The 22500-nt window shown below is 53.1% G+C and overlaps 1 protein-coding gene across 8 annotated transcripts in view; it reads right to left on the bottom strand.

Annotated features, from left to right (window-relative positions):
- The window catches only part of cbfa2t3 (CBFA2/RUNX1 partner transcriptional co-repressor 3), a 57387-nt gene that overhangs the window by 13952 nt on the left and 20935 nt on the right, over window positions 1–22500 (bottom strand). For all 8 annotated transcript variants that reach the window (XM_035418098.1, XM_035418092.1, XM_035418093.1 and 5 more), the window contains exons 2-6: window positions 8610–8756; window positions 5463–5704; window positions 4285–4374; window positions 2429–2610; window positions 291–583 (exon numbers count right to left, since the gene is read on the bottom strand). In XM_035418098.1, the coding sequence (XP_035273989.1) occupies window positions 291–583; window positions 2429–2610; window positions 4285–4374; window positions 5463–5704; window positions 8610–8756 (954 nt within the window). The remainder of the gene's footprint in view (window positions 1–290; window positions 584–2428; window positions 2611–4284; window positions 4375–5462; window positions 5705–8609; window positions 8757–22500) is intronic.

Below are 22500 nucleotides of genomic sequence, written 5' to 3'. Positions count from 1 at the left end.
ACACACACTCTCTCTCTGTCTCTCTCTCCCCTCTCTCTCTCACACACACTTTCTCTCTCTCATTCTCTCTCTCACACACACACACTCTCTCTCTGTCTCTCTCTCTCTCCCCTCTCTCTCTCACACACACTTTCTCTCTCTCATTCTCTCTCTCACACACACACACTCTCTCTCTGTCTCTCTCTCACACACACACACACACACACACACACACTCTCTCTCTGCCTCTCTCACAGTCTCTGTCTCTGTCTCTCTCTCTCCCCTCTCCCCCCTCCCCCCTCCCCGCTCACCTGCCTGCCGGTGCCTGTCCCGGCCCTCGCGGTGCTCGGCGTGGCGGTAGGCGTCCCGGTAGTGGTGCGCCAGGGCCATGTCCTCCAGGCGGTAGTGCTGCGGGCCGGCGGGGCTGGCGTGCGCCAGGCCGTTCGGGGGGTGCGCGGGGTGACCGTTGGGGGGCGGGTGGGGGTGGGCGGGGGGCAGCCCGTTGCCGGGGCTGTAGCGCTGGCTGGGGCTCACCGTGCACGGCCGTTTGGGCTGGTGCTCCAGGTGCATGGGCTCCCTGTCTGCAGCGCTGCTGTCTTTGGTTCTGCAGGGGATGACGGACAGACAGACGGACACAGGGCACATTAAGCATTAAGGCATATTAAACACTAGCATTAGCGTATTAAACATTAAAGACCTGCCCCCGGTGTGGCCCTGCCTGCGGATAAGGATAAATCAAACATATGCTGGATATTTGCCTCTGTGGGGTTGGGGGGGAAAGCTCAAGACGTCCAGTCTATGGCAGAACTATGCAAAAGCAGGGCCATTAGATCTTAATTTTAAAAAAATTAAACCTGAAAATAAAACGTAAATAGTCTATCACTAGAAAATAAAGAGCCCTTTTTATCCACAGAAATAACCTTGCTATCCGCTGTAACTTTGCTATCCGCTGTAATAGCGTACTGCCTGCATCTTTGATGGGAGTAGCATTAGTGCGCATGTATAGAATATGAGGGCGATATGGCCCCTGTTCCCTTGCTTATAAAAACCCCTGTTATAGCGCCACAGCCTACGCTCAAAATTAGGGTCGCCTACACCCACCGTCCCGAATCTGTCTCAGTTCAGCCCCTCCTGGCTTCACGCGCCCCCCCAGCTGCGCTCCAGTTACGCGAGTGACAGATGTTCCGGCTTTACCGTTTTTTCTCTCTCTCTTTTTTTAAACGCTAGCGTCGAGATTAATCTGTTTAGCGTCGACACAACAGCCCGCCGTTCTCGAGCGGAGCCTTTATCAGCCCCGGCGATCGAGGGCGGGACGCGGAGACGTCGGGACTCTGAGGCCGAAATCGCGCCTGGTAGGTGGTCCTCCTGGGATTCGAGCGGTTCCTACAACCCTCCCACACACCCCCACTGCCCCCTGCCCCCTGCCCCCTTGCCCCCTTGCCCCGGGCTCCCACCCTGGAGCTAGAGAGAGAGAGAGCGGAGGACAGAGGGAGAGTGAGAGAGAGAGAGAGAGGGAGAGAGAGAGAGAGAGAGAGAGGGAGAGGGAGAGTGAGAGAGTAAGAGAGAGAGAGAGAGAGAGAGAAAGGGAGAGAGATATTTCTGTTGACTGTATCCCACAAATCAAAGCAACAGCTGCAACATCCTGCCCTGACACAGTAAGCCAGGGGCTGGGAAGGCGGAGGTGTGGGGATTACAGAGGGATCGGACGTTTCTCTACCAACACCCGCAACCCCCCCCTCCCACCCCGACCCCCCCTCCCACCTTCCTCTTCCAAGCAGGGATTCAGCTAACCACCATCTGGACACATCAGCTGACATATGGTCAGCTGCAGAAAGACGGTGGGGCTGGGGGAGCGGGGGGGGGGGGGGTGTAGTTTACATAGAGCAGAGAGCAGCGCTGCCATTTTGCACATCTTAAATTCTGACTGTTTTTTTTTCCTCAGAACCTGACAGGGGAAATGAAAATAACTTTGTGGCCATTTTGAGGAAGTCTGCACGATGCGAGGGTCTGTTTCATGTACAGTATGGAGCCCTTGGGGAGGGGCAGGGGAGGCTGCGGAGGCTGCAGTGACACCCAGGAACATCTGGATCTGCCCTCCTCTTGGCACCCTGGTGGACTGGCTGTTTGCCATGGGGGCGACCCAGACATTTTCCCCCCGAAAGCCCTTTACTTCCATTTCTGAAACAGCCTGAAATAATTCAGCTCTGACTCGGAAGTGGTTTAACAGTCATTTAACAAAAAAAATTTCGTTCATTGTATTTGAAAAGTAAATTCTCTTCACACTGACAGATGTGAAATGGAACCCACTCCAGCATCGAGCCCAAGGCCCCCCTAAATTTTTAAAGTTTCCCTTCCTCGTGATGTGCCCGCGGGCCCGTGGGGGGTTTGGGGTGGGGCACACGGGCGGGGACGAGGGCGAGGTGTCGGGCTGAGGGTGCGGTACCCGTACCTGTCGGGGGTCCTCCTCTTGCCGTGCTCGCTGATCTCCAGCAGGATCTCGGAGGAGTCCAGGGGCGAGCTGGCGTTGGCGTCCAGCAGCAGCTGCTCGTGCTGGGCCAGGTACTGCGCCGGAGTCTGCTTGGCCATCCGGGCACAGTGCAGGAGCTCCCTCTGCAGGAGGGGCAGGTTCGCCTGGTGGGCGGGAGGGAGGGAGAGATGGGGAGAGGGAGAGAGAGAGAGAGAGAGAGAGAGGGAAGAGAAATATAAGCTTTTGGCATCCTCTTTATTTATATGCTGTGATCAGTTTTTGTATTACCACTTAGAAATTATTTTACCATGCATGACATAAATTTACAATGAGTGATTCGTTTGCTGGAGATGTAGTCTTGCCTGGAGAGTGCAAGAGGGAGGGAGACAACGAAAGGAGAGAGAGAGTGACAGAGAGAGAAACAGAAAAGACGAGTGACAGACAGCGCACTATGCTTGAATGTCAGGAAGGTGCCAGTGAGGTGTAACTCAGCTGTTGTGAAACGAGGCTCTAAAAGAGAGCCCCCCAGTTAAAATGACAGTCCTGTGTAATGTTCTAACTGCTACGTGCCACTGCACTGCCTGAAAAAAAAAAAAAACCCGCTTGTAATTAATGGGCTGCACCATCCGCTGAATTTTTTTTGGGAGCGGCACGCTATTGTGACTGACACAGTTTCGCGGAGCGTTAACGATGATGGACTGCCCTGGCGCCAGGCTCATTATTCAGCCTTCATTGTTAGCTGCTTCGGTTCCAGAATTAACGCTAGCAAGGGAATATTTCCATACTGAAAAAATAAACACATGGGGTCTAATTAAGGGAGAGCTATGGCACATGCTGTATAGTAAAGCATGTGTGTGTTCCCGTGACTGTGCGTACGTACACCTGTGTGTTCACGTATGAATGTGTACGTGTGCGTGTGTGTGTGCATGTGTGTGTGTGCGTATGTGTGTGTGTGCGTGCATGCATGTGTGTGTGTGTGTGTGTTGAATACAATGTACTTTCTCTATACCAGTCTCTGCCTAGTGGCTCCCCAGACACCAAGGAGCACCCACCTCCCCTCCCACTCGTGTTGCAGCCCCTCCCCCTGCCATCCCGAATGCATGTGGGGGTATGATGTCATCAGCAGAGACACAGAGCACCTGTCTCCCAGGGCATGGTATGGGAAGGGATCACAAGCTTCCCCTCAGAGCCACCACACCATGCCCCAGTGCTGAAGGCGGTCTGGTCACCAGCCATGCAATCTAACTTTCCCTACCCTGCCGTATCAACAGTTCCCCCAAATAAAAACCAAAACAGAGACATAAAACACGCACGGCCCCTCCCTCAGGCAGTCTGATGACTTTAAGCTGGCGTGAAACGGATCGGGGTAGATGTGGAGCGGATTGGGGTAGATGTGGAGCGGATTGGGGTAGAAGTGGAGCGGATCGGGGTATACGTGGAGCGGATCGGGGTAGATGTGGAGCGGATCGGGGTAGACGTGGAGCGGATCGGGGTAGACGTGGAGCGGATCGGGGGTAGACGTGGAGCGGATCGGGGTAGATGTGGAGCGGATCGGGGTAGACGTGGAGCGGATCGGGGTAGACGTGGAGCGGATCGGGGTACACGCCAGCTCCACATCTGACAAAGCCCCCCCCAAAAGGCTGCCGTTACCCCACACGCCGCCGTTCATCTGTGCAAATGCTAACGTCTAAAGCGCGCACTGCATCGTCTGTGTGCGCAGCTGAAGGGAGGGCTTCAATTAAAGGTGCAGATGTGAACTCTGGGTGACTCCCCCCCCCCCCCCCAGGGGATTGTGGGAGTCGGGCACAGTGCCTGCTCCGACGGGACGGCCACCTTACCTTGAGGAAGGGGATGACGAAGGGCCTCAGGGGGAAGTTTGTGGCCTCCTGCAGCTTCGAATGGAACTCCTCAATCGTCAGAGTGGAATTCTGTGAGAACGGGCAGAGACGGGGAGAGGGGGAGAGAAGGAGGGAGAGAGGGAGGAGGAGGAGGAGAGGAGGAGGAGAGGGAATTCATTCCTGAGGTCGGACAGTCGTTCCAGGCCGACCGCAGATAGGGACGGTGATGGGGGGGGTGCGAAGGGATCTTAATCGGGGGGCCTGGCTAACGGGACCACATACAGCGCCGCAGCGCGTCAGAGAGGACCAGAGGTGCAGACAAATCACAGTCACATGACTCACAGCGCTCCCATGAGCTACCACAGCACGTGCAGAAGAGAACGCAGGCAGCAACAAAAAGAAAAAGAGAAAGAGAGAGAGAGAGAGAGGGAGTGAAAGACATGTATAGTGAGAGGGAAGAGCATAGTGAGAAATGTAAAAGAAGACCTAAGAGAGAGAGTTCAATGTTTTGGTGAGATTTATGAATTAATTTCCTGCTAAACAACAAATTTTTAGAGAGAATGACAGAAAAACAAACAAGAAAATCTAAATAAACAAATGAGAAAATATGACTCTTTAATGCGGTTTTTGTTGTCACTGTTGATTAACATTTTATTTAAATGATGTTCTGGCAATACTATGCCTATGTGCAGCCATGCCCACAAAGCATATTTGAGTTAGGTTGTGAGAGAGAGAGAGAGAGAAAGAAAGAAAGAGAGAGAAAATGAAAGTAAGAGTGTTAGGGACAGGGAGAGACAGACAGAATGATTTTGAGAGAGGAGGGGGATGGAGGGAGAGAGAAAGACAAAGACAGAGAGAGAGGGAGGAAGAGTGAGGGAAAGAATAAGACATACAAAGAAAGAGAGAAAGACAGACAGACAGACATACAGACAGACAGACAGGCAGACAGAGAGATAGGCAGGCAGACTGACTGAAAGACAGACATGCAGTCAGACAGACAGGTAGGCAGACAGACAGACAGATAGGCAGGCAGACAGGCAGACAGGCAGAGAGATAGGCAGGCAGACTGACTGAAAGACAGACATACAGTCAGACAGACAGACAGACAGGTACACACTCAGACAGACAGACAGGCAGACGGGCAGCGTAAGGAAAGGCGCAGGCCCTCGGGCACTCACCACCAGGCCCAGCACCAGGGTGCGGACGCGCTCCCCGATCTCGGGCGAGATGTCGTTGCCGAACTGCTGCAGCGTGGTGAGGAAGCGCTTGAGCTTGCAGAGCTGGCGCGCGCCGCAGGCCGGGGGCAGCTGCTGGGTGGGCAGCGAGGCCGTGGACGACATGGCCGGCCCGTTGCTGAAGCCGTTGGGCGTGGACGGCGCCCCATTGAGCGCCGTGGGCGAGTGGCTGGTCCCGTTCAGCACTGGGGGGAGAGAGAGAGAGCGGGCCGGCCGTCAGAGCGTGTGAACCCGCCGCACCCCGCCCCGCCGCACCCCCACCCCTCGCCCCGCCGCACCCCACCCCTCGCCCCTCTCCGCCCCGCGACGCCCTGGAGGCGCGCCCTGTGGTTGCTCTGGGCGGGTACGCCCGGGCGTGGGGACGGGACGTGCATGCTTCCCTGCGTCTGTGGCTGGGGGGAGAGACTGCGCTGCACTGGGTAACACTGCCTCTGCTGAGACTGACGCCACCAAGGCCGGACACTGTGCACACTGGCCTCAGCTGCTTTTTCAGAGTAACGCTAAACCCCCATTCCACACTTGTGCCTACATCTTACACACACACACACACATACACACACACACACACACACACACACATATGCACACACATGCACACACACAGACATATGCGCACGCATGCGTACACACACACACACACACACACACACACACATGCACACACATGCACACACACAGACATATGCGCACGCATGCGTACACACACACACACACACACACACACACACATACCCCGCCCTGTCCTGTCTGCGCTCCCTTCCTCCCTCCCTCTCTCTGTCCATCACACACACACTCACTCACTCACTCACTCAGTCACTCACTCACTCAGTAGAACACAACTATAAGAGGAACTTGTTAAAGAGGTGCCAGAAATAGGCTGGTGGCCTGTGTAACTTTTATTCCGATAGCAGGTGTGCGGCTAAATTAGACCCCGCACATGTCCACCAGCTGAGAGCAGATCTGCAGCTTTCGGGTTCACCCCCTCCTCCCCCACATCCCTATCCCCAACACACATTTTCGCAGAAATCCCACATTTACTTATTCCCCACACAAAAGTTTAAAGCATGATCCACCCAAAATAGACACCAAAAACCTAAAAAGTAGAAATCCTACACACATTTGTTTGCATACCGCAAGGTCTCTTACTGTTGCAGCTGAACAACAGATATTACTGCACGACAGTTTGTTCTACACTCTCCTTCCTACGTTGTTTTTGGAGTCTAATCTATTTACAACTCAACCCATTCGATATGTGATGCATGTACAGCGATTTTAAAAAGATACCATACAAGCCATCCTGTTCTTGAATTAATAACTTCTTTTACCTTAGTTAAGAAGTAAAAGAATTAATATGACTGTGTGCATGCACACACTTGTGTGCGTTTCACACCCTAGACCATGGAATGAGGCTTTCTGTCACTGGTGTCCCCTGCGCAGGGCCGGGCTCAGGACACATGCAGCCTAACCATGTGACCCACCACTTGTGTCCTGGTTATAGAGGGAAGAGCAGGCTGCACTGGTGGCCCCCACAGCAGGTGAAACAACACGGCCTGCCATTGCTATATAGGGAAGTAACTGGCCTCTGAGCCCCCCAGGAGTGAGGCAGTGCCCTCAGCACTGCCATCGGCTGCAAAAAATAAGCAGCCTGGTCTGAAAGACTGCCACAGAACCACCACACGCACACACACACACGCACACACACACACACACACACACACACACGCTTATACACATGCACACACGCATACACACACACGCTTATACACATGCACACACGCACACACACACACGCTTATATACATGCACACACGCACACACACACACACGCTTATACACATGCACACACATGCACACACACGTATACACATGCACACACCACACACATACACACACGCGCACACACACCACACACGTACACACATGCACATACGCATACACACACACACACACGCTTACACACTTGCACACACAAAAACACACGTATGCACATGCACACACCATACACGTACACACAAGCAAACACACACTACACACATGCACGCACATGTACACACACGCACCACACACGTACACACACACACGCTTATACACATGCACACACACACACCCACACGCTTATACACATGCACACACACACGTACACACACGCACATACGCATACACACACACACACACACAAACACACACACAATCCTACGCCCATTGGTGTAACCTTCAGCAAGGAGCTTAACTTGGATTGCTTCAGTGAACATTTGGCGAAAAAAGATATAAATGGATAATATTTTAAACTGTGCGCTATGTTTAGATGGGGCCACCTGCTGAGTAAATTGCATTACATTTTGGCATCCAGCAGAGTGACTTCCACAGAACACATTTCAACACACTGGAAAAGTTTACTGAAGCTAAAGTCATCTGCACGACAGCGGCGAATTAGCCGGGAATGAAACCCGCAACCTTTGAGTTACTAGCCCACTTCCTTAATCATTACACTACACTGTTGCCCAAAATGAATGTTTGGGGGCCTCTCATTGGTGGCTAATCAGGCGAGACACTCCCTTCACAGTAAACAGCTATGAGACCCTTGAAAGGTGCTTTAAAAATGTGAAACACAGCAACATCCTGAAGTCTTCCCTGTACACTATTCAGCACACAACCAACCAACAGGCACCGTGTTATTTAACGTGCTGCTAAGTATTGGCTTTGGGATCGACTGAACTGTCCTGGCACAAAAGTGAAAACTGAATAAAATGAAAAGATACCGTTGAGACAGAAAAAAGGATCAAACGCAAACTATTCTTTTGAAATAAATACTCAGTAATCAATAAGAGTATCACTTCAGTACACAATTCAAGTGTAAGATAAGAATCTTGTGGGAAATGTGAATAAAGTTCCTTATTATTACTGCACCTTCAGTTCACCTATTTTTTTTGATTTTTTGAAAGATTTTTTGTCTTTTTATAAAAAGAAACTATCACTTGATTTGCACGTGGCTGAATGGTGATCGATACGATGTGCATTTTCTGGAGCCACAACGATTTCCCCCTGAAAGGACTGAAAAGTCGGAATGTTGCCAAGGTGACGAGGACTTACTGGTGGTGGGCGTGAATGAAGCGCTGCGATTGGCTGCCTGGCTGACAGCGGGGGGAGGAGGCGGCATGGTGGGCGGAGTCGATCTGGGCTGGGTTTTGACATCAGCAGGTGAATCTGGCATTGTTCCAACCTTCTGTTCTGTGCTACCTGAAAGGAAGGTGAGGTCAGGTCAGAGGGGGCAGGGCAAAAGACACACCCATCCACACCTGAACAAGACCAAGGCTCACATAATATTTGGACAACAGAAGTATTTCATTCTCTATGGCCTAGAATTCATCAATAATTAATTAACAATAAATAATAATCAAAGTTTCCAATTTTATTTCACAAACGCAGTTTCGCAAGTGGTAGACAAATGCTTATTGAATCCAAGATCAAAAAAATGTTTTCATGCTGCCACGACAACACAGAATGGTGAACTTGGCTTGCATCGAGAAGATCGTAGGCTTGAGTTCCAGATGAACCAACCACGATCAAGACACTGAACAGGCACCCTAAACTGCTACATTAAATGTTGGCTTTGGTTTGGCACAGAATGTATTATTTAAAACTGATCAGAAAGACAGGACGGGTTCCCTGTCAACCTTCCCCTACAGTAGATATACCGTATATATAAATATCAGTGCTGTAGAGTCCCTGGTTCTAATGTGTCACAGTGGACAGAGGGGCCTGTGGCCTTTAGTCCGAAGTGATGTGAGAGCCACAGTACAGCCACTACGGGCACTGAGGGTAAATGTGCCCCGCTCCTCGAAACATCCAGCAACACCTGCTTCCCCGATCAGCTGCTGCTGACGGAACCCCCACCCCCCCCTCGCCAGTCCAGCGTCCTCCACCCGCACCACCCTCACTCCCCGCCTGTCCTCTCTCATCCCCCCCCGCCCCCCCCCCCCACCACACCTCCAGCGCGGATGGCCCGTTGATAGTCAGTGACAAGTGCCGCCCGGATCTGGCCCTGTCTGTCACACATCGCCGTGGCAGCCACTTCCACGAACCGGCGCCGGGGGCCCTCTGGCCGGGACCAAACAAGGCAAGCTTCCCCGGCCGGCCGGTCAGGTGACACTGCCTTTCCAGGGGTGTCCCTGCCTCTCACCCCCCCCCCCCCCTCCCCCCAGGCGCATGTCACACATCAAAGACACCGTCTTTTTTTTATAATGCTACTGCCCTTTCAGCTCCAGGCCGTGGATGGTAAAATGCACCTTTTTCCTCAGATACAGGTCTCAAAATGGCAGGGGACATGCATTTTCAGTTCATCTCCTCAGCTAGACTTACTGATATGTGTTTCGTTCATTCCCCTACCCCCCTCATTTTTTTCTGTGACCATCGTGTGTTGAAGCTGCAAAATTAAACTGTGTGCTCAAGTAGCCAATGCATCAGTCAGGCCAACCCGCAGGACTAGCCAGTAGGGAGTTCGGTCATTTTCCCAGCGAAAAAGCACACTAAAGCTAAATGCAAAAAGAAGGCTGGAGAAATGCTTCTGGTTTAATGTAGTGTAGCCCTCCTACTGCACGCTAGCTAACAGGAGCAGCTCTCCTACTGCACGCTAGCTAACAGGAGCAGCTCTCCTATTGCACGCTAACTAACAGGAGCAGCTCTCCTACTGCACGCTAACTAACAGGAGCAGCTCTCCTATTGCACGCTAACTAACAGGAGCAGCTCTCCTACTGCACGCTAGCTAACAGGAGCAGCTCTCCTACTGCACGCTAACTAACAGGAGCAGCCCTCCTACTGCACGCTAACTAACAGGAGCAGCTCTCCTACTGCACGCTAGCTAACAGGAGCAGCTCTCCTATTGCACGCTAACTAACAGGAGCAGCTCTCCTACTGCACGCTAGCTAACAGGAGCAGCTCTCCTACTGCACGCTAGCTAACAGGAGCAGCTCTCCTACTGCACGCTAACTAACAGGAGCAGCTCTCCTACTGCACGCTAGCTAACAGGAGCAGCTCTCCTACTGCACGCTAACTAACAGGAGCTATTGCACGCTAGCTAACAGGAGCAGCTCTCCTACTGCACGCTAACTAACAGGAGCAGCTCTCCTACTGCACGCTAGCTAACAGGAGCAGCTCTCCTACTGCACGCTAGCTAACAGGAGCTATTGCACGCTAGCTAACAGGAGCAGCTCTCCTACTGCACGCTAGCTAACAGGAGCAGCTCCTGTCAGCGGGTTTCCCCTTCTCCCTCCCGTTTATTGGAATCAGCAGCTGCGCTGCGCTCTCCTGTCAGCGCCCCGCTGACCACGCCCCCCCCCCTGCAGGAAGCGGTGCAGCTGCAGCGCACGCAGTCCTCTGACACACCTGGCAACCCCACCGCATATTTTGCGCACACCACAAGCCCTGCAGTGCGCTGCGGGACAGCTAGCGCCGCCAGTCTTGAGAAAAGGAACACCTGTTAGGCGTGCTGGTTATCTATTTACACCTGGCGAGTCACTAGGAGGTCCTGGTGCCCTGGTAACCACGGAACTAGATGTGGTAGTTAAAGGAGCGGCCCTTGTCCCTGCCGAACTAATATATTTTTATTCCAAAAGCTGCCAGAGTTCCGTGATGACTGAGACTGGTTCCCTGGTAACCACGGAACTCTGTGAGATTTAGGAGCGCCCTAATCCAGCAGAACTAATACATTCCTGTCCAACCACTGTAGATTTGATACAGCGAGAGAGCTCATCTTGCCATGCCCAGGATATAGGGCCCAACTTGGTACTGAGTGCCTTTAGCAGCTCAACGATTTGAGAGACCCCTCTTGTAGTCTGAAAATTTGCCACTCTGCCCTGTCTAGGAATTTGACCTACAATATCAAATTTATCAGTCAGCCAGAAATGTGAGAAGATATGTATTAATGGTACCGACTTTCAGACAACCGAACCCCACAGTAACCCACGTTCCGTGGCACAGCCACCAGTGAGAAACGCCCAGCGTTGAACATTCAGTGTTGACTGAACCGCACATTTCTTTCAACGGTAAATCGTTTTTTTAAAAGTGAGACTGACTGAACATGTCAGTGTTGGAAACGGAGCGAGTCAACGTGTGATAATGCCTTTGTTCAGAACACTTTAGTTCTAAATGCTGAATGCTCAGGTTTTTAGTAAAATGGCCGGACGATTTCTTTACAGACGCTGCCGTATGTGAAGAAGCCATCGAATGAGTGATTGATCGACGAACTGACAACTGACTGAGCAGAGAGGTCTGTTTACTCAGTGATAGACACTCAGCGCTTGAAAACGCAGCGTGAGAGCGGGACTTTCTGACCCTGGATCGCATGGGCGCAGGTGGAAGGGTATCCCAGAGCGGCTCGAACGCGAGCGCGGGAAGCTAATGGCTTTCGCAGGGCCGGAGCGGATAGCTTTACCGTGTGTGTGTGTGTGAGCGAGCTGCAGGAGTCAATATCCCACAGACCAGACAGAGTGTCGCTTTGGGGGTGGTGGTGGGGGGTGTGGGGGGTGGGGGGGTGCCTCAGGGGCAGGATAGCAAGACCAGAACAACCAAATCTGTCCTCACCGGGGGGAATATGCACCCCCCCCTCCCCAAAACGAAAAAATGTATGCCGTAGTAGAGCAACATGTCAGTCAGAGCGAGACAAAGTTTAACGACAGGCGCCTAACTGCCTCGGTCGGAAAATTCACTCGCACAAGGATTCTGTTGTCCGTCTAGGACAGGGTAAATGTGACTTCTCCCAGCACCGGCCTTTAAAAAGACCCCACCCTCCCCCCCAACACCCTCTAACATGACACTGTCCTTCTCCCCCGCACCCACACCCCCCAAAAAACGTCCCACACGTCTCACAGAACACTGGCGATCTCTGTCCCTTCTACAGTCAAGTACAAAAATAACAGAAGTTGCTGCCAGACCACGGACAGGACGGACGGGCTTGTAGCCAGTGTCTGACCTACAGGAACAACAGCTGCAGAGCACAGCAGAAAGAAAGGGGTTAACGCTGCCCAGGACCTGCTGCTCTGGCTGCTAACATGGAGGGATGGAGAGGTCACCAGCCTCCTGTATAACACCATACTACACCAACAGGCCAACAGCAACATATTATTATTATTATTATTATTATTATTATTACTGTTGTTGTTTTTGGGAGTAGTACTTATATTATATAATTTTATTAAATATTAACAATGAAAATCATCGTCACCATCCTCAGCATTTATTCGGCAGATGCTCTAAAGCAACCTACAAATCCATCAAGTAAAAATGTGAAGGTGAGCTGAATTCACTAAAAGCTCCATTACTGAGTCAAGGTAACACACTCTTAGGGCTGGATTCAATCAATAATACATAGCAACAAATCTGGCCACAGTGCCAGATCCGACATCGAAGACCTTAAGAGCAACATTATCCTTCATCAGATGCATCACTAAGGGTCCGAAATGCTCAGGCCCCAGGAGGACTGGTGTACGGTGGACGAAACATCCGGCTTCTGGGAATTAAGGTGTCCGAACAGGTGTGTTTTCAGGTGGACTGACTGGAAGACAGCCACAGTTCCTGCACTAGTGAGATGTCTCACACTCCACCACTGTGGAGCCAGCAAGAAAAAAAAAGAGAAAAGACCACAGTCATGCCATAGACTGATACTACACCCACAGACCATTGGTCTCATACCACACCCACAGTAAATAGGCTTCATGGTACTTGGAAGGACCGTAGGCTTCATGCGACATAAACGTCCGCTTCATTCTAAACCCACACACTATCAGCTTCGTAATTCACACTGAAAACATTTTCAAGGCTAAACGCTACATTCACAGCCCATTGGCTGCATGCTATACGAGCGGTTTCAGACACTGGTGTCCTGGTGAAAGTACTGCTTGGCTTAAAGGCAGCTTTAGCCTGTCCTGAATGTGGCATCACTCTCCTTCATGTTTACCTACAGTCCCAGGGCATCCTCCTGGCTGGGGAGGGGATTTTGGGACGTGTCGTTCTGTGTACTCTCTGCGGTCTCTCTAAATTGCTCGCTGAGGAGTCCCAGCTGCTCCACGTCGCTCTGAGCATGTGGGGGGGTTGGTGGGGGGGGGGAGGGGCTCTGTGCTCAGGCGGCCTGTCATTAACACCATGGCCAGCTAGCGCGTGTAGACAATGTGCCTCTATCACAAACAAACATAACAGGGTGTTAGCGGTAACCCCCCCCCCCCCCCCCCCCCCCCGCGCCCCCATCACCGCCGTGCACAAAAATAGCTAGCCGTATTAATTCTCATGAAGTCACTAGCGTAGCGTATGTAGCGCATGCAGCGTGGCGTTTGCCGAATGAAGTCTGGAGCTAGCTCCCGTTACACGCCCTGTTTGGGCCTTCTTAGATGCCTGGCTTCGGATCGGGATGTCCGGTTTTTCAGACTGTTTGTACAGGTCCTGTTTGTTGACACTGAAGAACAAATGTCCGATCTGAAGAACTGATTGAAATGTGACCGCTCGTTTGTAACGAAGTCCATTTTCAGTCTTCACTGTTACGCGTTACTTCCTCAGTGTTCATGACCTGCAATCAGTTTCCGACAAACCCCCCCCCCCCTCACCCCCACCCCCCCACTGTGCAATCGAGCTTCAAGCTGCCCTGTGTCGCCTATGTGTGCCTGTGCATGGTGCTTTCCGGTTTTCACAAATTCTAAATCTGGCAAACCCTAATTTCCTGGCAAAATATAAAACTTGTTCTAGAGCATTTAAACTTCTGGACGATGTTGCTCTTCAAAAAAACACCAGGCAGGCCTCATGGCAGTATTCAGTAACAGCGGTAGGCCCTGTTGGCTCATAAGGAAGGAAGTTCTGGGCTCAAGGTTTGCATGCTCTCCCTGTGCTCTCGTGGGTTTTGTGCTTCAGTTTCCTCCCACACCAGAGGGCATGCATGTCAGGGAGGGAATACTCCTGCTATACGTTCCCCTTGACCAAGGCTCCGGCCTCCGGCCTGGAGTCAGGAGTCTGTACGACCCTAAATTCTTAGGCCTTACAGAAGGGCCCCTCCGTCTCCAGGCACCGAACCTCCCAAGGACAACAAGAGGCATTTCAGTATTTTCTCTGCTCAACAGTCCCCAGGTGCTGCACTGTGGCTGCCCACCGCTCCTAAATAGCTAGGATTTGTTAAATGCAGAGGACAAATTACCCCACGGGGTTCAATAAAGTATATTTTATCTTAATTTTCGATCATCAACAAGGGCTTTGGTCTTTGATAGCTATATTAATATACTGATGCTAAAAACAATCACATTGTTATTTCTGTTTCAGATTTTTGGCTGGACCGCAACAGCGGAGTCACTCTATGACTGAGTGACTGAGTGATGAAGTTACACCATTGGTCGGCCGAGTTATGAAGTTACACCATTGGTCGGCCGGTGGGGCCATATACTAGGCTGTGACCTGGTCTTGTTTTTTTAAACATCTGACAAATAGGTGCTTTGACAAACTGTGAAATGAAAAGCAGTGCTTGAGCAGCCCGCGCAGAGCCTAATTTTGCGGTGCGCTTCACAAAGGCGCCTCAGACGGAGCTACCCGAGGGCCGACCGCGCCCGTAACGAGGGACAGACCTTCCTCCATTTTGACTGACACCGTGGAGCTCTCCACAAAACACGTCTCCTTTTTTAACGACTCCACTTTAATTTGCTCCTGAGGGGACCCCTCTCAGCATAGCAACTGGCGCGCAGTGGTCCGGAGGGACCCCTGGATATTTCCAAACCCGGCTCGGAGGACCGAGACCGTCCCCGAGGGTGGGGGGGGGGAGGGGGTCACTAGTGGGAACAAGGGGCCACCCGCTCCCCCACACGGGGATTACGAACAGCTGTTTAATCTGACCAGCTAAAGGACAGGGCAGGACACGGTCTCTGGATCTCCCCTTTAACGTCTGTTGCATTCGCCGTACCATCTGTGGCCATCTGTGGACGGAGGGAAGGAGAGAGAGAGATAGAGAGATAGAGAGAAAGAGAGAGGGAGACAGAGAGGGAGAGAGAGAGAGGGAAAGAGGGACAGAGATAGAGGGAGAGAGGGACTGAAAGAGAGAGACAGAGAGAATGAGAGAGAGGGACAGAGAGAGAGGGAAGGAGACAAAGAGGGCCTTAGGCTATTCCTTTTCCCAGGGTCCGGAATGCCAAGAACCGCCTCTGTTGCCACCCCGGCCCGTGGGATTCATGGCTACCCCACACTTGGCCGCCTGGCCAGGGTGACCCGTCAATCAAACGCGGTAAATCTGACCACAATGTGCCGACTGTGTCTCCCGAAGACGCCCTCTCCCCCAGGGTTAATCCAATCAGGAAGCCAGAACAGGGGAGAAAAAAATGGATTCCCTCACAATCGGCAAAATATCTGAAAAAAACAAAAAGGCGAGTACAGACCGGTCGCCTCCCCGCCTGCCAGGATTCCGCTATCGCCCTGACGACAGGGCGATCAATAAAACCGGAGCGATTTCGCAGGCCAATCAGAGACTTGCCATAGAAACAGGCTCCACTTCAAAGGGGATGATGGGATTGCTGAGGATTCCTCAGGGCATATTTTTTGGAGGGAATGCTAGAGAAATCAAATAAGGATATTGGACACGCCCCTTGAGTCACGTGACAAGCAAGGAACACGGTATGATGCCACGAAAAAATATACTCTTATGCTGCAAATGAAAGGTTGATTTAATTCCACAACAACAAGAAGTTTGAAATGCCGTGAGCGCATACTATAGCTAGACGTTCCTGGTGTCTTTCCAGTTGTGAGAACATGAGCTTTCTCTGAAGTCCTGAACACAGACAGAAAAAAACAAAACAAAACGCACACATCACTTACTGGCAAATCAATGAAACCATCTGATACTTATGAGTGTCTACTCTGTCAGCACGTAAGAGTCTGTGTTCTGTTCACACAGTCTGCATGCAGAGCCATCCAAACAGCACAGAGAGAGGCCCAGAGAGACCTGCATGAGTACTGTGTGACGGGGTCTCATCTCTCTCTCCTGTCCTCCTCACTCACTCCCTCTTTCTTTCTCTAGATGGACTTTCTCTTGTTCGCTGCCCTTATATCTCTTTCTTGCTCTCTCTCTCTCTGTCTCTCTTACTGTCCCTCCCTCAGTCTCTCTCTTGCTCTGTCTCACTCTCTCTCTCTGTCTCTCTCGTGTTCTCTCTCTCTCATTCTCACTGTCTCTCTCTCTCTCCCTCTCTCACAGACTCTGTCCCTCTCTCTCACTCTCTCTCTCTCCCTCTCTCACAGACTCTGTCCCTCTCTCTATCTCTCTCTCTGTCTCTCTCTCTAATTCCCCCCGTCTCCAGGAATGCTGTAGTCTGTAATGTTTCCCAGCTGCTCTGGCAGAGTGCCCATCAGCCGGGCCTGCCCACATCTGCTCCCCATCAGCCTGCCGCGCAGTCCACACAAACACAGGCCCGGCTTCAAAACACAGGGATTAGGCTTCTCTCCGCCCCGGCCCCCGGACCCCTGTGCCCCGCCCCCCGCACCCCAACCCTTTCACCTGACACCGCACCCCACCGGCCATCAAACTCCCACGCCCCCACCACCGCCAGCATCCCCCCCCCCCCCCAACAACCCGACCCTTTCACCTGACACCGCACCCCACTGCATCAAACTCCCACGCCCCAGCTACCCCCCCACCACCACCGCCAGCACCCCCCACCTGAACCCTCACACTACTGGAGCCACCATTGTGATCACAGATATGAGGAGGAGGAGGCAGAGTCTGGAGAAGACCCCGTGTGTCCTCTCTGATCTCTGCCTCCTGTGTACTTTAATCACGGGATAGTGGGTCGTCGAAAAATCACCCCCATATGATCGGGAATTGGGCCCTTCATAGAGCCCATGCAGGAGAACAGGAAAACCCCCACTGCTGTGACCCCAATCGCGTTGCCAAATTTATCCCTCATCTATCAAAAGACGACTGTTTTTAAATTGCAAACAGGGGACCACCGGAGCACTCATTTTTCTGTGAAAGCTAAAAGGGAATGCAAAAACGAATAAATAAAACATGATTTTTGGGCTCTCCAGGTTTTATTTATTCCCCTGGAAGAGTTCACTTAGCCCCACTGAAGAGCAGACGGCCACCTTTCTGACCCCAGCTGTTAAAACTGGAGACTTTACATTCAGGACCAACGAGGAGGAGGAGGAGGGATGAAGAGGTCTGGATAACCCTGAGGGGGGTGCCTTTCGGAGTTCTGTGAACCCCCCCACCCCCAGAGCGTGCCCCCCCCCCCCCCCACCCCTCCTGGCACCTCTTTTAAAGATGAATCATTCTGATACTAAGCAGATCTCTGCTTGGCTGAACAAATACGTTCAGTAAAGGCAAACATTTGGTGGTAGTGGGTGGTGAGGGGGGAGGATGCCTTTTTTAAAGGAGAGCGACTTTTGAGCGGTGTGTGTGTGTGTGCGTGTGTGTGTGCATACTGTCGCTGAGTGTAAGTGTACGTGTGTGTGCAAGTGTGTTCAAGAATCTCAATGCGTGTGTGTGTGTGTGACCATATTGTCACTGTGTGCAAGGATATGTGTGTGCACGCTGTCACTGCGTGTAAAAGTATATGTGTGTGCAAGTGCGTTCATGAATCTCAATGCATGTGTGTGTATACTGTCACTGAGCGTAAGGATATGTGTGTGCACGCTGTCACTGCGTGTAAGATTATGTGTTTGTGTGCGTGTGTATGTGTGTGTGTGTGTGCTCATTCTTTGACTGTACCTCCTGTGCACCCATGCCTCCCCCCCCAAAGTGTGTGTGTGGGTGTTGGGGGGGTGTGTGGGAGGTGGGGGGGGGGGGGCGTGGCCAGAGCTGCAGCTGCGTTAGCCGGAGTGTATGACAGAGCGGCACGGGCGCCCGTCGGGGCGGGGCCGGGGGCCAGCTGTGGCGAGGGGGTGGCACAGTGTGGCGCCCCGCCCGGTTCCAGATGTTTCCGCCGCCGCCGCGGAGCTCGCAGTCCGACTCTGACCCACTTTCCTCAGGTCGGCCAGGTTTGGTCCGTCTGATAAACACGGCGGTGTTAAACGGGCGAGCACGCGGGCGGTGGGGGGGCTGGGGGGGGGGGCAGGGGGGTTGGGGGCGGGGGGGCAGGGGCTGGGGGCGGGGGGGCTCCGAACTCCAGCCGCCTGAGCGCAGCCTGTAGACACAGCTGTCTGGCGCACCGCCAAGGACGCCACGAACGCGCCGCGCCGCCAGGACGCGGTACGGCCTCCGAACGCACAAAAAAAAAACCGTTACCGCTACCCCGGCCTGCTCCCCCCTCAGCGCTCCCCCCTCAGCGCTCCTACACGCCCAAAATCTAACGAGCGCATGAGTCAGAGCGCTATTTCTTTTTTCAGTTTTTTTAAAATTTATTTTTATTTATTTATTTATTTATTTTTTAACCGAAAGTGTTCTCCTGCTCTCTCGGTGACTGCACCGCCCCGCTTCTCCCGTCTCCACCGCTCATTACGGTCCTCTTACGCAGCAGCAGGCACCGCGGTCAAACCGAGCGCGCGTTCAAACAAAACCGCAACGGGGGCGACCGCGGCCTCGCCGACCGGGAGCCGCGCTTCCCGACCAGGCCGGCGCGGGACGGTGTACAAAAAACAAAAACGCAGCGGCTTCCTCTCGCACCCGTAACCCCCTCGCCTCTTACCGTTAAAAAACGGATCGAAGCCCCGCCCATCGCAAGCAGTACCCGCGTGCGTGCCCCTTTTTTTTAAACCGGGACGTGCGGTTACGTTAGTCTATTTTAACTAAACGCTACATTTAAAAAAAAACTTCCTTTTTTTTTCGGATGCTCCCAATGGCTGCTAATGACATCCAGATGTTGGACGGAGCTGCTTCCCTCCGGTCGCGCGGCTCGCTCGCTCCCTCCCTCGCTCCCTCCCTCCCTCCCTCCCTCCCTCTCCGCAGCGCCGAACCCCAGGCCGTTCCTAAATAAAGGAAAGTATTTGTGACATTCTGCGGTGCGCGGCGGTGCCAAGAACAGCTCCTGGGCCAGGCCCATCTGCAGAGCGTCAGGAGAGCGCCGGGCACTGCCAGCACGGAGAGGGCGCCGCTACGCTGGGGGAGGAGACGCACACACACACACACACACACACACACACACATACTGTACACACACACACACACACACACATACTGTACACACACACACACACACACACATACTGTACACGCACACACACACACACACACACACACACACATACTGTATGAACAGACACAGTACACAAATACACACATACCATATGAACAGACACAGGTAGTACACAAACACATACATACATACATACCATATGAACAGACACAGGTAGTACACAAACACATACATACATACATACCATATGAACAGACAGTACACAAACATACATGAACTTGCTCTTTATACTGAACAGGGAGGTGCTGAAGGAGGGGTGTATGGTGTTGGTGGTGCTGTGTGTGGTGTGGGTGGGGCTGATGGTGGTGTGGGTAGTGTGGGTGGAGCTGGTTGCGGCGTGGGTAGTGCCGGTAGCGGTGTGGGCGGGACTGGTACTGGTGTGGGTGGAGCTGGTTGTGGTGTGGGTGGGACTGGTACTGGCGTGGGTGGAGCTGGTTGTGGTGTAGGTGCGGGGCCTGCTGGTGGTGTAGGTGGGGCTGGTTGTGGTGTGGGTGGGACTGGTGCTGGTGTGGGTGGAGCTGGTTGTGGTGTAGGTGCGGGGCTGCTGGTGGTGTAGGTGGGGCTGGTTGTGGTGTGGGTGGGACTGGTGTGGGTGGAGCTGGTTGTGGTGTGGGCGGGACTGGTACTGGTGTGGGTGGAGCTGGTTGTGGTGTGGGTGGGACTGGTACTGGTGTGGGTGGTGCTGGTTGTGGTGTGGGTGGGGCTGATGGTGGTGTGGGTAGTGTGGGTGGAGCTGGTTGCGGCGTGGGTAGTGCCGGTAGTGGTGTGGGTGGAGCTGGTCGTGGTGTAGGTGCGGGGCCTGCTGGTGGCGTAGGTGGGGCTGGTTGTGTAAAGACAGAACCCGCCCAACTGAAAAAGTTACAAAGTCACTCCTGTCTCGACTCACTCTGCAGCAGATGGCGCCCGCGCCCGAGTGCGTTTCCCGCTGCTCTCTGGGGGCACTTGTTGCCGGCTTGTTTAGATTTTTCGCTGTTGCCGTTCCCCTTGCCTTCGGTAACGCTTGTCTTGCCGCCGTTATATTAAGACCAGGCAGCTAGGGAGCCGCGTCTCCAGGTCCCACTCTCAGCTTCCAGCAATGGGGGGGGGGGGGGGTGGGGAGGAGGGGGGGGGGGGGGGGCACACCTGAACATCAATAACTGTCATCTCCTCTGCCCACCTGGGGACAGCTGGCACCGCGGGCACCGCGAGCACACAGCCGTCACCGACGCATCTGCCAGCGCTGGGCGGGGGGGGGGGGGGGGGGGGGGGAGGGGGAGCCTCAGAGCAGTACAGAGAGGAAAACACTAAAATGCTGAGAGCTGAAGAGAGAGACAGAGAGAAAGAGAGAGAGAGAGAGAGGGAAAGGAAAGCAAGGAAGGAGACAGGAGGGAGGAGGGGGGTGAAGGAGATAGAGAGAGAAGGACGAAGGGGAAAGAGAGGGAGGAGGACAAGGAGGGAGAGCAAGAGAAAGGGAGGAAAGGCGAGCGAGGGGCAGAACGGGGGAAGAGACGGAGGAGAGAGACCTCGGGTTTGGCCTCCCTGAGTGATTTCCCACTCCGGTGCCACAGCCAAGATGAAGACGGGCGTCTGCCAGCCGAGTTTCGCCTCGAGCTTCACCCAAATTTAGTTTTCCACACGGGAGGACAGAAAACAGCGCATATGGAACCCTTTCTGTGTTTTTCGTGAGAGGCTAAACGGCATAACAAAAGCAGAGTCATCACGACAGCGTTTCTCCTACGGTTAGCTCGAGTCACACAATAGCTGCGGTTCAAGTGCACCTGTTTTACCGAGAACAACAGCAGCCACCTCACATCCCATAATTAATAATATCATTCACGGAATAATGTAACTTCTGTTTCCAAAGCAACTGCAATTTTATTAGGACCGGTGGCAAGCCTCGCGTAGATTCTCTCAGAAAACAGACTCTCGCAATTACACGGACATTGTGGGAAACAGCGCTGTGTCAGATTCTCATGCACTACGTCTTTGTTTGTTTTTTATTTGCCCTCATTTCAAACAGACAAGAAACACGGTTGCCGTGCCGCCCAGAAGAATACTAATAATAATGTTGGTCAGCGCAGAGATTTTCTTGGACATCTTGCGTTTGTTTATACGCTGCGACTGTTTTACGTAAAGAAGACAATTTAGCACTGATGAGGTATAATGGTGAGAATATGTACCCATTAGGGTAAACACCCCCCCCCCAACCCCCCCACCCCAAGCACAGAATGCCACGGCTTTCTTAAACAGCAACACAATTAAAATTGTGTGTGTAAAAATAGGGTGGCAAAATACCCCCCCCCCCCAGATCTGAATGTTTATTCTGTGAACTTACACAAACACAAGCTCCCTCCGATCAAAACACCTGCAGATCCACCGAGCACCAATTAGCTCATCAGGCTTTTAATTACCCTGTTAATTGTGCGCAGGCAGTGCGAGGGGCCACCGGGGACTGAGGATCAGGGGGCCTCTCCCGGGCCCCGCCTCGGCGATCGCGATGAACAAAGAGGAGCGCCGTGGCAACGAGCGCCGCCGCTCGGGCGGGGCAGGGGGGACGCACGGCACCGTGGACCACGCCCCCCTCCCCCCCTACGCGTTCCCCGTGCGCTCACCTGTCCCCCCTACCCCCCCCCCCTCCCCGCCACAGGCGACGCGCTCGGGACAGGAAGTCCGCCTGCCGCGAGCCGCGAGCCGCGACCGTGCGTCTACAGGACGTGAGAGGTCGGTCTCTCGGGGCGGGCGGATGAGCGCGGGAAGCTTCCCGTGCGTAAGCGCGCACGCAAGCCTCCGCTTCTGAGGGAGGCCAAACGCAATCCACCGCTCAAAAAAACCAAACAAACAAACAAACAAACGTTTCGCAG

This window comes from Anguilla anguilla, chromosome 5, assembly GCF_013347855.1.
Source record: "Anguilla anguilla isolate fAngAng1 chromosome 5, fAngAng1.pri, whole genome shotgun sequence".
Classification (NCBI taxonomy): Eukaryota; Metazoa; Chordata; class Actinopteri; order Anguilliformes; family Anguillidae; genus Anguilla; species Anguilla anguilla.
This window is presented reverse-complemented; position numbering and strand designations above follow the sequence as displayed.